The sequence below is a fragment of the Muntiacus reevesi genome, chromosome 4 (genome assembly GCF_963930625.1).
Source record: "Muntiacus reevesi chromosome 4, mMunRee1.1, whole genome shotgun sequence".
In the NCBI taxonomy this organism is placed as follows: Eukaryota; Metazoa; Chordata; class Mammalia; order Artiodactyla; family Cervidae; genus Muntiacus; species Muntiacus reevesi.
Window position 1 is genome coordinate 136032818 of NC_089252.1, and position 15401 is coordinate 136048218.

The 15401-nt window shown below is 39.8% G+C and overlaps 1 protein-coding gene across 4 annotated transcripts in view; it reads right to left on the reverse strand.

The window, feature by feature from the left end:
* Window positions 1-421: 421 nt before the first annotated feature.
* The window catches only part of POC1B (POC1 centriolar protein B), a 99322-nt gene continuing 84342 nt past the window's right edge, over window positions 422-15401 (reverse strand). For all 4 annotated transcript variants that reach the window (XM_065934184.1, XM_065934183.1, XM_065934182.1 and 1 more), the window contains 2 exons: window positions 5528-5746; window positions 422-1774 (listed from right to left, as the gene is read on the reverse strand). In XM_065934184.1, the coding sequence (XP_065790256.1) occupies window positions 1670-1774; window positions 5528-5746 (324 nt within the window). In that variant the 3' untranslated portion in view covers window positions 422-1669. The remainder of the gene's footprint in view (window positions 1775-5527; window positions 5747-15401) is intronic.

Consider the following 15401-nt stretch of genomic DNA (forward strand, 5'->3'; position numbering starts at 1 on the left):
GTTGGCCTGAGGCCAATAGCACCAAATCTCCTGTGAGCTTGTTAGAGATGCAAATTATTGGGCCCTGCCAGACCAGACCTAGTGAATCATAAACCCGGGGAAAAGCACCAGAACTGTTTTGACAAGTTCTCCAGGAGGTTGTTATGAAGGTTAAAGTTGAGTGAGCTAGATAAGAAATTTAGTATTATTTCTAGATTTTAATCATTTAAAAGGAAACAACTTTTTTTAAAGGCAAAATGTCTTTATTGTTTGAAGAATAAAAAAGTAAACAAAAATTAGTATGACATTTCATTTCTTAGTCTTCTCAACAAGGTTATAAAAAATACAATGCCACTTAGTCTTACAAACTCTTACAAACTCTAGAAGTTCCTACTTAGTATTGTATAAAAAGGCACTTAAAACACATGAGATGATAAAACAAAACCACCTCATAAATACAATTGAAATCACTTTGAGAAATTTCTCAATATAGACCCGTACATAAATAGGACAGTTTTTTTCCCAAAACATAGTATTTTCCCCATGGTATGCCTGCAGGCATCATAAATGTGGACTGTCTTCTCCCACCTTCTGGTTTTGATACAGGTTAACAGAAATGCAAGCTAAATTCATTTTTTCCCCCCCAATTTAATCTCTTATTTTGTTTAAGATAAAATCCTTAAATTATAACCAAGATCATTTAGAATGTTTTACTCATTTTCATTTTGTTTCAAATCACAAAGGAGGTAGACAATGATGCAAATAAATGTTCCTTTAAAGTCCTTATATCCAGGTACCAAAATCACCCTAAACATTTCTGAAGCATGTGAACACACATGTGTGTATATTTTTAAGTGTTGCTGTTGCATGGTTCTGGGTTTTGAGGATTCTGCACTAATTTAATCTTCATAAACTGATATCACAGGTTTGGATATAACTGAAAACATTCAGTGCCTTCATCTATGGAAGAAGATACATGTACTTCACATATTTCTAACTCTTCATTTTCTTCCAGGTTGGTCAAAGAATAAGCAATGTATGCCATAAATTAAATCAAAATCCCTGCCATATGTCCTATATGTGCTGTTGCTAATTAAAATAAGTGTATTCTTGCTGTGGAAATTCTGTGGTTTGAGAGTTTGTGAGATCATCTTTTCATCAAATGGCATAGGTAAGAAAGAGTAAATTTTTTTAACTGAGAAATACAAGTCAGATCATTAATTCATTCTTTGCACATAAAATGCCATTTTAGAGGTAAGTGAATTATTTCACCCTAAGGGTACTGTTCACTAAAGAAGTACACTAACTGTTGAAGGAATTGCCTGAATATGGTCAATTTGAAATAACAATGAAATCCATAGATTTGGTTATTTTCCTGGCAGGATTTGAGCTATTAATGAAAACTGACATTTAAAAAATAATATGGGGGGGGGGGATATAGAGCCACTTGAATGCTTATCACTTTATTACTGGAACCATAAATAGTGATGATTTGAGTTGGTCCTAGACATTGACTGGTATGTTTAAACTGGTCCTTAATTATGCCTTTTCTGCCTTGTTCTGTTGCTCACCCTTTTAAGAAACGCCATGACAATTAGCACATGGTTGCATTGCATGAAGCATCTGGTACTACCTTCCTGAGTATATGTACATGTGTTTATTTCTCATGCCCCTGCTCATATTTTTCTGTTCAAATTTTCTGTTGGATCGCATTGAAAAGCTTTTGCTGATTTTCAAGGCAGTCTTTCAGCTTATCCTCTGTCAAAGTCAGTCGCTGCTCCAAAATTGAAACAGTCTGCAAAAAAGGAGGACAAAGTCATCAGTGCCTGGTGATCTGGTGGTGAGGATGATGGTGATAATCTTTGCACTGATCTTTTTCAGAACTGTAATGCCTACCCTTTTGCCAAGAGGTTGGCTCAGAAATGAGCTCCAGAACTTGCTCCATTTCTGCACCCCACCACAGGGCAAAGCACGGCCAAGCCATTTGAGGAAAGGGGAAAAAGAGGAAGCATTTAAGGAAAAAGGAGTAAATGATCAAGCCTCTATGGACAATTCTAAAGTCTGGTCTTCTAAAGCATCAATGCCAGAGAAGAGACCACAAGAGGCATGTTAAATAGTATCCCAGGTAATGAGGAATAGGGGAGGTGGGACGGAATGCCACATGCCCCACTACTACTTAAATGGCATCACCGGTCATTCAGCCACAATCAATCCATGATGGGCCATATCTATTACCCTAGACAGCTGGATACCTAGCTTACTTTGAAAATATAATAACTGCCACTCATTTCTGCACCCAGAAGATGACAACAGCACCTCATAGGGTTAGTAGGAAGACTGAATGAAATCAGGCATGTAAAATGCTTAAGCTAGTGCCTGGCACAACAGGACCTTCTGAATCTTAGCTATTCCAACTCCTTCAGCTAGTAAGTGAGTATATGACTAAACACACACACACAACTACTTTTAAATTGTGATTATTGATCACTTCAGTCTTTTTTTTTAACTTCACTATAAACTAGATTTAGGAAATTACACACTAAAAAGTGTCAATGAATTCTCATGAGAAAAACACCCTTGTGACCTGCACCAGGTCAAGAACCTTGCATGCACCCTCCCCCGTAACAGCCACTATCCTGACCACTATAATAATAATCTGCATGTTTTTATGGTTTTACCTTTCAAATATGCATCCCTAGAAACTAAAGCTTTATCTTACCCATTTCATCTGCAGATTCCCCACTTCCTTGCTTTATTTTCTTTATAACTTGTCTGTTTACAGGCTCAGGCCATCTGACCTGTAGATTCCCTCCCAGACTGGATTTCAGGGACCATGTGCTCCAGGTACAGGCACAGTTAAATCTGCTCTTTTACTCTCTGTATTTTATATAAACTGGAAACGGGATTCAAAGGCTTGCTAAGACCCAGGCTAGATCCCTCGGTATATCTATTCTTTCTCTAGAGGGCAATGACATTCTATTTCCATTTATTAGTTGGGATGATTTATAAAATACACTTCCATGTATTATTTGGTTACCTGGAAGTACAGTTCATACAGGAAAAGCAGCACAAATGCATGATTACTTTAGTCCATAAGTTTCAAGATAATGAATTGATTCCCTATCAGTTTCTGACAGTAATCAGTTGTTCTTTTTTGTTGTTCTATTGTCTAATAGTTTTGTTGTTCTATTGTCTAATAGTTTTTTTTCTCTCATATTCCATACTATAGATCACGATTCGTTATGATTGGCCTGGGAAACAGGTCAATCAAAACTAAAACTGGCATGAGGTTGAGAGAAAAACTGCCTCTTAGAGGAAAGAGATGTCTGATAAACACAAAGTCACCTCTAGCACAATACTGCAGTTAATATGATCAAAATTAACAGCAATGCTCAAAATACTTTCTAATATTTCTTGGGTGCCAACTATGCTCCAAGCATTTTGCCTGATATTTACCTACATTATCACAATGCAAAAAGCAAAAGCTTTTGATGCGTATATTATCAACACCTATAACACTGGTTAACTCCAGTTACCTACTGTCTGAAAAATTATAATGAGAAAGTGATATTGTTGGTTTGGCCCAAATGCTTGAGTTTTGCTGTAACATCTTACAACTTACAGAAAAGCCTGAACATTTTGGCCAACCCGATACAATCTGTACTGAATTATAAACATAGCCACAGGGTTAGGAGATATTCAGTCATCTGTAATTGAAGTGAATCAGAATGTGTTTATTTCACTTGCTATTCGCCCACAGATTCACACTGTTCCCATTTTGCAAGTGCGCTGTGCCTGCTTTTCACTTCTTTCGTATTTGAAGGGTAGTCAGTCCTTCAAAGTTAAAAAAGTAGAGACTTCCAGTAAAGTTTAAAGTGGTCCATTTAACCCTGAATCAGGGAAAAAGGTGAAATGGGTCACGAAGCTGATAGAGCAGAGGATGGAAAGACCCTCAAGAGGACCTGCCACTCAATGTGACAGTGCAAGTGAGGAGCCAGGGCCCTGGGAAACAGGCCCATCAAAACTAAAGCTGGCAGGAGGTTGAGAGAAAAACTGCCTTTTAAAGGCTAGAGACGTCTGATAAACACAAAGTCACCTCCAGCACATACCGCAAAAGCAAAAACTGGTGATTTTCCTATGATTTTCACGGAACAAACCTTATGACTCCAAGGTCTCACAAGACTTGTTCTCACAACCTGTTACGACCCATATCCATGTGCCTTAACTCCAAGGTTCGGAGATGTTATCTAAAGGGTAAAATTTTTAATTACTGGCTCTAAACCCAGAAGGGAACGTTAAAAGACCCATGCCAAGGCCTTGAATTCTCTGGAGATGAGAATGGACATCTGAATGATTCTTAATTGCCTGGGCGATGATAATGTATAGCTAGGGTTAAAAACAAGAATTAGATAACTTCTATACAAGAGCTATTTCAACTCGAAATATTTATTCTGGGAAAGTAATTGACATCTCTAGTTCACGTCATAGCTTCTTTCTGTACAACTTGGGACGGCATCTGCTCTGACAAATATTAGTATCCTCATCCTGTTTATCAAAGAATGATAAGACTTATTCAAAAGAAACACCAAGGAGAGCTGGAAGGACAACCTTTGATGTATCCATTTTAATACACTGCTTCCATTAAATGACATCTAAATTTCCTGACCAAGAGTTGGAAGACCTTTGGTATATTAAGATTCATGGTATTCCTTCTTTCAGAGGTAAACTGGCATTCTTTAAAGCAATTAGCCTTCAATAAAAAAATAAATTAAAAAAATTGCTTAAATGTAATTAAAAGGGATTAAGCCATTACGTCTTTCCTTTTCACTGTAAAATTAATTATTCACTACCTGCATGACGATATAATGAAAGTTAATAAAAGAATGTATACAGTCTGGTAAAAGAAAAAAAAATGAATGCTGAAAGTCATCCTGTGCAGTAAAAAATAAACTGAAATTTAGCATCAATGAAAAAAAAAAAAAAAAAGACTGGGTAATATTCTAAAAGGGGAATGCGAAAATCTCATCTCCAGAACAGAATGTCCTGTAAGAAGCTTTGGAATGAGGGAAGTTATACATTGGACAGAGGGAAATATCCTCAGAGTGAAAACTAAAAGCATTGCCAATATTTCATTCTAACTGAAATGATTAATCCCAATACATTTTTTCTTTTGGCCTTAAATATTTCTTTGATGATATCCAAATCTGAATACACTGCATTAGAAAATTCTTAAGGCAAAAATTACTGTCCAGAATCAAATTTATAGGATGAAGTACCACAATGGTTCTTCACTGTCTCCTCCTCTCCCTTCTGGTCCTCAGATACCAGATATAGTAGAGTGTGTGTACGCACACGTTTACATGCGCATGGGCTCAGACTCTGCCTCCACAAGATCTAGAGCATCTCAGCAGAGCATGTGTTGCTCTGTTAACTACCACCTTTGAGCTTGCTAAGAAGGAAAGTACCCCCCCTGGTCTGCTAGTTCTGCAGCCTGCTGTAACCAGGATTTTGTACATCTTACCTCTAAGCGTGAAACATGCCAACCCACCTGTGTCAAAACATTGAGCTGTTCCATAATATGCTCTAACGCGTCGGTTACAGCAAGCGGTATGCTTCTTTGACTCTCAGAAGGGAGGTCGTTTATGTCTTCTGTTTTCTTTTTCAAGACTGTAGGTGAACATTCTGATGACATTAAAGACGGATTCAAGAAATATCCGCAGATCTCTTCACCCTTGTCTGGTAGAGTTCTAACAGTGGTTTCTGTTGTCTTTGACACCATAGAAAAGACGGGAAGAGTTATATTTTCTAAACTTTAAAATTATATATAGTTTCAATATTTCTCTTTTAAAAGCCCAACTTTCATTTAATTTTCATCTTCAACTACTGCAGATTACAATTACAAGAGGAAAAAAAGGCTAAAAAAGAATGGAGGAAATTCACAATTTTCCTTGATTTTTTTTTTCAGTGAAATATAGTTTGTATGTTGTATGTATCTGTCTGAAGGATGAGGTGTTATACATTTAAACAGGTTGTTAAGTGCTGTCTAATTCTTGATTTTAAAAAGTCACATCCAGTGAGATGACTATCATTTGATTTCTCTGGGGAGGAGACAAGATGGTAGACGAGGAGTTGGGCTTGAGTCTTCTCCTGAAACACCAAAATTACAACCAACTGCTGAAGAACCGTTGACAAAAAAGACTGAAACCTATCAAAAAAGATATTCTACACTCAAAGATGAAAAAGAAAACACAGCAAGATGGTAGAAGGGGGTGCTTTCCCAATATAATCAAGTCCTGTAACCACTGGGTGGGCAATAATTATGAAACTGACGCGCTACCTACTGCGCTAACGAGGCACCTAGGGTGGGCAATAATTAAATAATTAAACCACAGAGGTATTCCCATAGGAGGGAGCGTTCTGAGCCTCAGTTGAGGTTCCTGAACCTGGGGGGTCTGGCATCAGGAGCCCCCAGAGCCTCTGACTTTGAAGAGCTTGAGAACAGGAGCTCCACACTCTTGGAGGGCACACAGAAGATTTCAGATGCACTGCAAGCCAGGGTGAGGGAGTGGCTCCACAGAAGCCTGGGCCAGGCCTGCCTAAGGGTCTCAGAGGGTCTTCAGGGGAGGTGGGGCTGCGGCCCGCTCTATCGTCAAGGACACCAATGGCAGAGATACTGGGGAATGTTCACTGACAGGAGCTCTCCTTGAGGTGGCCATTTTCGCACTGAGACAGGGCCCCACCCAACAGCCAACAGGCTCCAGTGCCAGAACACCTCATGACAACCAACCAAGAAGGTGGGAAGGCCTCGGGAACACCTCCCAAACAGTGGGCGCCCCATCCATCAGTAGGCGCGCTGCCTAAAGTTGTCCTGAATGTACAGTCGCCTCTAAACACACACCTTGACACAGCCCTCCCACTGGGAAACCTGCACAAACCTCTTAGACCAGACACATCCAGCAGGAGGCAGACACCAGAAGCAAGAGGAACTACAATCCTTCAGTTTGTGAAACAGAAACTGCAACCACAGAAAGTTAGACCAAGTAAGATGACAGGGAAATGTGTTCCAGATGAAGGAACAAGATAAAACCTCGGAAGAACAATTACGCAGAGTGGAGATAGGCAATCTACTGAAAAAAGAACTCAGAATAATGATAGTAAAGATGATCCATGATATCAGAAAAAGAATGGGGGCACTGACCAAGAAGATACAAGAAAATATAAAGAGCTAGAAAATATAAACAACAAACAGCTGGACTATAACTGAAATGAAAAATACACTACAAGGAATCAATAGCACAATAAATGAAGCAGAAGAACAAATAAGTGAGCTGAAAGACAGAGGGGTGGAAATCACTGTCATGGAACAGAATAAAGAATGAAAAGAAATGAGGATTCTCTCAGAACCTCTAAAACAACATTAAATGCACCAGCATTCCCCTTATAGGGGTCCTAGAGGAAGAGAGAAAGGGTCTGAAAATATTTGAAGAGATAATAGGCAAAAATTTAACTAACTTGGGAAAGGAAACAGTCACACAAATTCAGAAAGTGCAAAGAGTCCCATATATTAATAGATAAACCCAAGGAGGAACACGCCAAGACTAATACATGTTAATCAAACTGACAAAAATACAATTGACACCATAGAAATACAAAGAACCATAAGAGACTACTACAAACAACTATATGCCAATAAAATGGACAACCTAGAAGAAATGGACAAATTCTTAGAAAGGTACAATCTTCCAAGACTGAATTAGGAAGAAATAGAAAGTATGAACAGACAAATCACAAGTACTAAAAGTGAAACTGTGGTTTTAAAAAATCCTAACAAAAGTCCAGGACCAGACGGCTTCACAGCTAAAGTCTATCAAATATTTGGAAAACAGGAAACATCTATCCTTCTGAAACTATTCCAAAAAACTGCAAAAGAAGAAACACTCCCACACGTATTCTATGAGGCCACAATCACCCTGATTCCAAAACCAGACAAATTGTTGAAGTGAAAGTCGCTCAGTCATGTCCAACTCTTTGCGACCCCATGGACTATTCAATTCATGGAATTCTCCTGACCAGAATACAGGAGTGGGTAGCTGTTCTCTTCTCGAGGGGACTTTCCCAACCCAGTGATTGAACCCAGGTCTTCCTCACTGCAGGCAGATTCTTTAGCACCTGAGCCACCAGGGAAGCAAAACCAGACAAAGATACCACAAATAAAGAAAATTACAGGGCAGTATCACTGAACACAGATGCAAAAATTCTCAACAAAATGATAGCAACGCAAATCCAACAATAGGTTTAAAGGATCATATACCATGATCAAGTGGGCTTTATCCTAGGGATGCAAGGACTTTTCCATGTCTGCAAGTCAATCAGTGTGATATACTACATTAACAAATTGAATAAAAACCACGTGATCCTCTCAATAGATGTAGAAAAATCTTTTGACAAAATCCAACACCCATTTATGATTAAAAAAAAAATTAACAAACTCTCCAGGATGTGGGCCTAGAAGGAACCTACCTCAACATAATAAAGGCCATATATGACAAACCTACAACTGACATCATACTCAATGGTGAAAACCTGAAAGCATTTCCTCTAAAATCAAGAACAAGATGAAGATGTCCACTCTTGCCAATTTTATTCAACATAGTTTTAGAAGATCTAGCCATGCCAATCAGGGAGAAAAGGAAATAGAAGGAATCTAAATTCAAAAAGAAATAAAACAGTCACAGTTTGCAGGTGACATGATACTGTGTGTGAAGTGTTAGTCACTCAGTCATGTCTGACTCTTTGCGACCCCGTGGGCTGTAGCCCACCAGGCTCCTTTGTCCGTGAGATTCTCCAGGCAAGAATACTGGAGTGGGTAGCCATTCCCTTCTCCAGGGGATCTTCTCAATCCAGGGATTGAACCCGGGTCTGCTTCATTGCAGGAAGATTCTTTACTGTCTGAGCCACCAGGGAAGCCCAACATGATTCTATAAAATCCTAAAGATGCTACCAGAAACCTACTAGAGTTCATCAGTGAATTTGGTAAAGTTTCAGGATAAAAACTTAACATACAGATATCTCTTCCCTTTCTATACACTAAAAGGAAAGATCAGAAAGAGAAATTAAGGAAACAATCCCACTTACCATTACTTCAAAAAGTATAAAATACCTAAAAATAAACCTACCTAATGAGGCAAATAGGAAAAGGAGTACGTCAAGGCTGTATACTGTCACCCTGCTTATTTAACTTATATGCAGAGTACATCATGAGAAATGCTGGACTGGAAGAAGCACAAGCTGGAATCAGGATTGCCGGGAGAAATATCAGTAACCTCAGATATGCAGACGACACCACCCTTATGGCAGAAAGTGAAGAGGAACTAAAAAGTCTCTTGATGAAAGTGAAGGAGGAGAGTGAAAACATTGTCTTAAAGCTCAACATTCAGAAAACTAGGATCATGGCATCTGGTCCCATCACTTCATGGGAAATAGATGGGGAAACAGTGGAAACAGTGTCAGACTTTATTTTTCTGGGCTCCAAAATCACTGCAGATGGTGATTGCAGCCATGAAATTAAAAGACGCTTACTCCTTGGAAGGAAAGTTACGACCAACCTAGATAGCATATTAAAAAGCAGAGATATTACTTTGCCAACAAAGCTCTGTCTAGTCAAGGCTATGGTTTTTCCAGTAGTCATGTATGGATGTAGAGTTGAACGGTGAAGAAAGCTGAGCACTGAAAAATTGATGCTTTTGAACTGTGGTGTTGGAGACAACTCTTGAGAGTTCCTTGGACTGCAAGGAGATCCAACCAGGCTATCCTAAAGGAGATCAGTCCTGGGTGTTCATTGGAAGGACTGATGCTGAAACTGAAACTCCAATACTTTGGCCACCTCATGGGAAGAGCTGACTCATTGGAAAAGACCCTAATGCTGGGAAGGATTGGGGGCAGAAGAAGAAGGGGATGACAGAGGATGAGATGGCTGGATGGCATCACCGACTCAATGGACATGGGTTTGGGTAAACTCTGGGAGTTGGTGATGGACAGGGAGGCCTGGCGTGCTGCGATTCATGGGGTCGCAAAGAGTCAGACACGACTGAGCAACTGAACTGAACTAAATGAGGCAAAAGACCTGTACCGTACTCCAAAAACTTTAGGATGCTGATAAAAGAAATTGAAGATGACAAAAACAGATGGAAAGATATCTTATGTTCTTGGACTAGAAGAATCAATATTGTTAAAATGGTCATACTACCCAAAGGAATCTATAGATTTAATATAATCCCTATGAAACTACCAATAGCATTTTTCACAGAACTAGAGCAAAAAAAAAAAATAGTCAAAGCAATCTGGGGAAAGAAAAATGGAGCTGGAGGAATCAGGTTCCCTGACTTCAGATTATACTACAAAGCTATAGTAGTCAAGACAGTATGGTACTGGCACAGAAACAGAAATATAGATCAATGGAACAGGATAGATGCCCATAAATAAACTTATAGCCTATGGTCAATTAATCTATGACAAAGGAGGCAAGAATATACAATGGAGAAAAGATAGTCTCTTCAATAAGTGGTGCTGGGGAAACTAGATAGCTACAAATAAAAGAATGAAATTAGAACATTTCTAACACCATATACTCTCATAAGTCTTTGTGCCATCAGTAGAGCACTTATCACTTCTTGTTCTGTTTGTGTTTTCATGTCTACACTCCCTAGCAGATTATGAGGGTTACTTTCTTGAGGGTAGGAGCCATAACTTGGTCATTTTTCTTCCTAAGGTGCCTAGCATAGAATATGGGACACAGACTGGGCTCAACATTTGTTAAACTAAATTCAACTGACTGTCCTGCATCTGATGAGCCATCAACAAAATGTAAATATTGATAATTTGACAGTACTTGGAGAGAAATATAAACTTAAGATAATACCACTCTCTGCTAAAAATTAATCTTAAATGCCTCCTAAAGGTGTGGTCTCTTCCCAGGTGACACAGTTGGTCAAGAATCCAGCTGCCAGTGCAGGAGATACAAGAGATGTGGGTTTGATCCCTGGGTCTGGAAGATCTGCTGGAGAAGGAAATAGCAACCCACTCCAGTATTCTTTTCTGGAAAATTCCATGGACACAGGAGCTTGGTGGGCTACAGTTCATGGGGCCATAAGGAGTCGGACATGAGCACACACACATGTACACACAAAGGCACAATGAGAGAGCAATATAAGCATTTATCACTTACCTGAAAATCACTTCTTGATTTTTATCCCCTAAAAGTATATCTGATTTCTGGTGAAATAGCATAAGGATTTTCTGACAAGCATGAACACCAAAGGAGGCACTTCACATGTAAAGTGAAAGTGAAAGCAGCTCAGCTCATGTCCAACTCTTGGTAACCCCATGGACTATACAGTCCATGGAATTCTCTAGGCCAGAATACTGGAGTGGGTAGCCTTTCCCTTCTCCAGGGGATCTTCCCAACCCAGGGATTGAACCCAAGTCTCCCCCATGGCAGGCAGATTCTTTTCCCCTGTGCCACCTGGGAAGCTCTAAAATAAGTCAGTTTGGGCTTATAATTAACATTTCTAGTTTTGCTTTAATTCTATAAAGTAGAAAATAAAACAAAGTGAGAACAGTCTATCCAAAAGTGGTCTTGACCCCTGCAGTTAAAGTGAGTTTCCCATCATTGAAGGTTCTAAAATAGACTTGGGATGGCCACTTGTCAGGGATATTGTGAGAAATACACAAACATCAGATCAGGAAATTCAAACTGAATGCCCTTTAAGAGTCCTTTCCATTCCTGACATTCTGAGAGTTTTTAAGTCACTACATGCATACTACTCTCTCTCTTATAAAATGCCTGCCTGAAATAGACTAGGATAACAAAAAATATCTTTTGCCTGGACAAAAATAAAAGCAAAGACTCAAAGAAAGAATGGATCATTTATTTTCAATGAGAACATTCAGAATCAAGATTAGAAACTCCAATTATCTTTATATGGTATCTAAAACAATGAAGATATACCATTTATTCAAACAAGATTGTTTTATTTTAGCACTTATGGGTCTGGAAAATTTTAGATGCCAGAGATATAGGAGTATATTAGTTTCCTACCATGACTTAACAAATTACCCACAAGTTTAGTGGCTTAAAACAACACAGATTTACTCTCTTAAAGTTCTGAAGGTCCAGATAGATTTTATGGGGCTAAAGTCAAGGTGTCAGCAGAGTTCCCCACAGAGTTCCTTCTGGTGGTCCTGGGGGGAGTCTATCCTTGCCTTTTCCAGCTCCTTGAGGAGGCTGACATTTGTAGCTTTAGGCTCCATCACTCTGATCTCCACTTCTCTACTTCCCTTGCTTCCCTCGATGCCCTCTAAGGACCACTGTGATTGCACCAGACCATAATCTAGGGTAATCTCCCCATCCCAAGATCCTTAACTTGATCATATTTTCAAAGTCCCTTTGCCATGTGCATGCCTGCTTGCATGCTCAGTGGCTTCAGCTGTGTCTGACTCTTAGCAACTCCATGGACCATAGGCTGCCAGACTCCTCTGTCCATGGGATTCTCCACACAAGAATACTGGAGTGGTTGCCATGCCCTCCTCCAGGGAAACTTCCCTACCCAGTGATCGAACTGGTGTCTCTTCTGTCTCTTGAATTGGCAGGCAAGTTCTTTACCATTAGCAACACCTGGGAAGCACCTTTGCCATGTAAAGAAACATATTCACAGATGCTGGGGATGAGGACATGGACATCTTTTTGGACCATTACTCTGCCTAATACAAGAAGTGAATAAACAAAAGAGATCCTGTTGACATGGGGTTATATTCCAGTAAATATACAGATATGTGATGTAATCTCAGGTAGTAACAAGGGTTATAAAGAAAAATAAAGCTGGGTAAGGTGTTACATTATGATTTAGCTCCACTGGTGAATTTTTTAATGGGAAGGAAGGTAGAGAATAAATTTTGGGCATGTTAAGTTTGAGATGCTTAGGTAATTTTCAAAGGGAAAAATCATGGATATAACTAGAAACACATGAATCTAGATTTCTGTGGAGAGGCTGGGGCTAAACATATAAATTTGGGAATTATCAGAATATGTATGAGCTTCCCGGCTGGTGCTAGTCACAAAGAATCTGCCTACAATACAGGAGACCCAGGTTTGACCCCTGGGTCAGGAAGATTCCCTGGAGAAAGGAACAGCAACCCACTCCAGTATTCTTGCCTGGGAAATCCCATGGACAGAGGAGACTGGCAGGCTACAGTCGATGGGGTTGCAAAGAGTTGGGCACAACTGAAGTGGCTTAGCACACAGCATAGAACATACATGGATTGACCAGTTTTCACAATGGATACAAATGAACAGCCAGGTGAAGAGGTACCTAAGGCAGGGTACCTGGAAGGGTACCACTTGGAGAAGCCTCTGTTCCCTTGGAGTTGGGGTGCGAGGCATGTAACTCTTTATAGCTATGAGTCTAGGAACCAAACAGAATAACTGCAAAGACTTTATAAGGCAGGAAGAAAGGAGCAGGAAAGGTGACTAGTGGCTCATGTGGAAGGAGAGGTACTGGACTAGAAGCCAAGTAAGGAGAAGGGAGTGGTCACCAAGACCAAGTCCTGTAGAAAGACTGATGTGACTGAATCACTGGAACCTGGACAAGAGTGGAATGGTGGGGCAAAAGCTGAGCTGGAGTGAATTCAGAAGAGTGAAAAAAGGAAAATGAAAACGGGAAGACTGAATGTATGCCTTTCTTTTAAGGAGTTTTGCCAAAAAGGAGAGCAGAGCAATGTGACAGGAGTTGGAAACAGATGAGGGGTCAAATGAAGTTTTCCTTGTGAAAAGATGAGAACTACATTACAAACGTGTGCTGGTGAAAAAGATCAGACAGAAAGAGAGCGCTGCTGTCACAGGACAGGGAGGAGGTAACTACTTAGTAAATGGATTGCTAGGCAGTACTGAGCACTCCCAGAGTTTTGTATGAATAAATTTAAGGAGAAGTCAGTCAGCATGGCTGGCTAGTCAAGTTCAGTTGCTTGGGTGTACAGAGTGGGCAGAAAAATTTAACCAGGCTGAAGTTTTTGGGGTGACTACAATGGAGAGAGAAAGGGGGCAAGGGCATGGCTAGGATGATGACTATAGAATCTAAGCCCATGAAGAAGAGATGTGCACACAGACACAGAATGTGAGCAATGAAAAGGCAGAGGCTCGGTGGACTGGCGTTCCTCCTGGGGCTGATGAGTTATCAAAACTGCAGGGCTAGAGGAAGTGGTGGCCAGTGAGTGGGAGGCTTTACACTGAGTTTACCATCAACACAAAGGATTCATACGGTTACTGAGTTCATCTGAGAATCCTGACCAGGAGAGGACGGATGCATTTCAGAAGTGAGTCAGAGTGTTGCTCTGTCTTTGGTTCTTGTCGTGAGATCAAAAGCCATGTTAACCAAGGTGCGCATGGATTAATCAGAGGCAGAACACAGAGCTATGGAGTCACCCGTGCGGGCTTGTCACGGGGCCGCGACACAGGCAGGGTTCATTCTCAATTTCTAACACTCTTAGGAAGAAAAGGCTGTTTGTCCTGAAAGAGGAAACCACATCCATCTTATATCCACACAGTGTATTGTACATCCTTATAAGAACCTACTTATCTGATCCAGTCAGATTGATTTAAAAATATTTCTAGGATAGAATTGGAGAATGTCATGCAAAATTTGTGTCTCCCAGACTAAATTTGCTGAGCTGAGAAAGCCTTCTGTTTATCCCTTGGGAAAAATCATACATCTTTTTTCTCAGAGAGAGAAAAAAGAAGCTTTGGGGATAACGTTTTACTGAGGGCTTTGATTTCTCTCTTCAAACCAAATTGAAAATTTCATTTTTGTCAGAAGACTTGAAAAACACCCCTGCCTCAATGCAGCTATCAACTAGAATATCTGAATGATTAATTCGGTGCCCTTGGAAATGACAGTCAAGGCCATAAACCTGTCTGTCTTTGCTTTTAATCTTTACTATCATCTCCAGAGAAGCTTATTAATTTTGAAGCCATGAATAGGTGGGATAGAGCTAGGACAAATAAATCTGTGCAAAAATATCCTTCCATGTTTCATGATTAGCCAAACATAAGCTATGAATCCCTTAAAGGAATATTTGTCTTCAAATGCCCTGTGCTGAGTCTCCAATTGTGCACTATCAGATAAATCTTAATTAATGATAAAGCACTACCCAGAATTATCTAGGGGAGATGGAGAAAGAACACCGGTAGTCCATGAACTAGAATTAGTGGTCTCTCTTCTAAGTTAATATAAAACTAAAAATGCTATTCCCAGTATCCTAGATGAATATAAAACCAATAAAACTTTCTGTAAATTCTAGAGAAAAAGCGTAGTTATTACATCTCTTGTAAATCCTGCTGTTATACCCGAAAGGCCTACAGACTAAGGGAT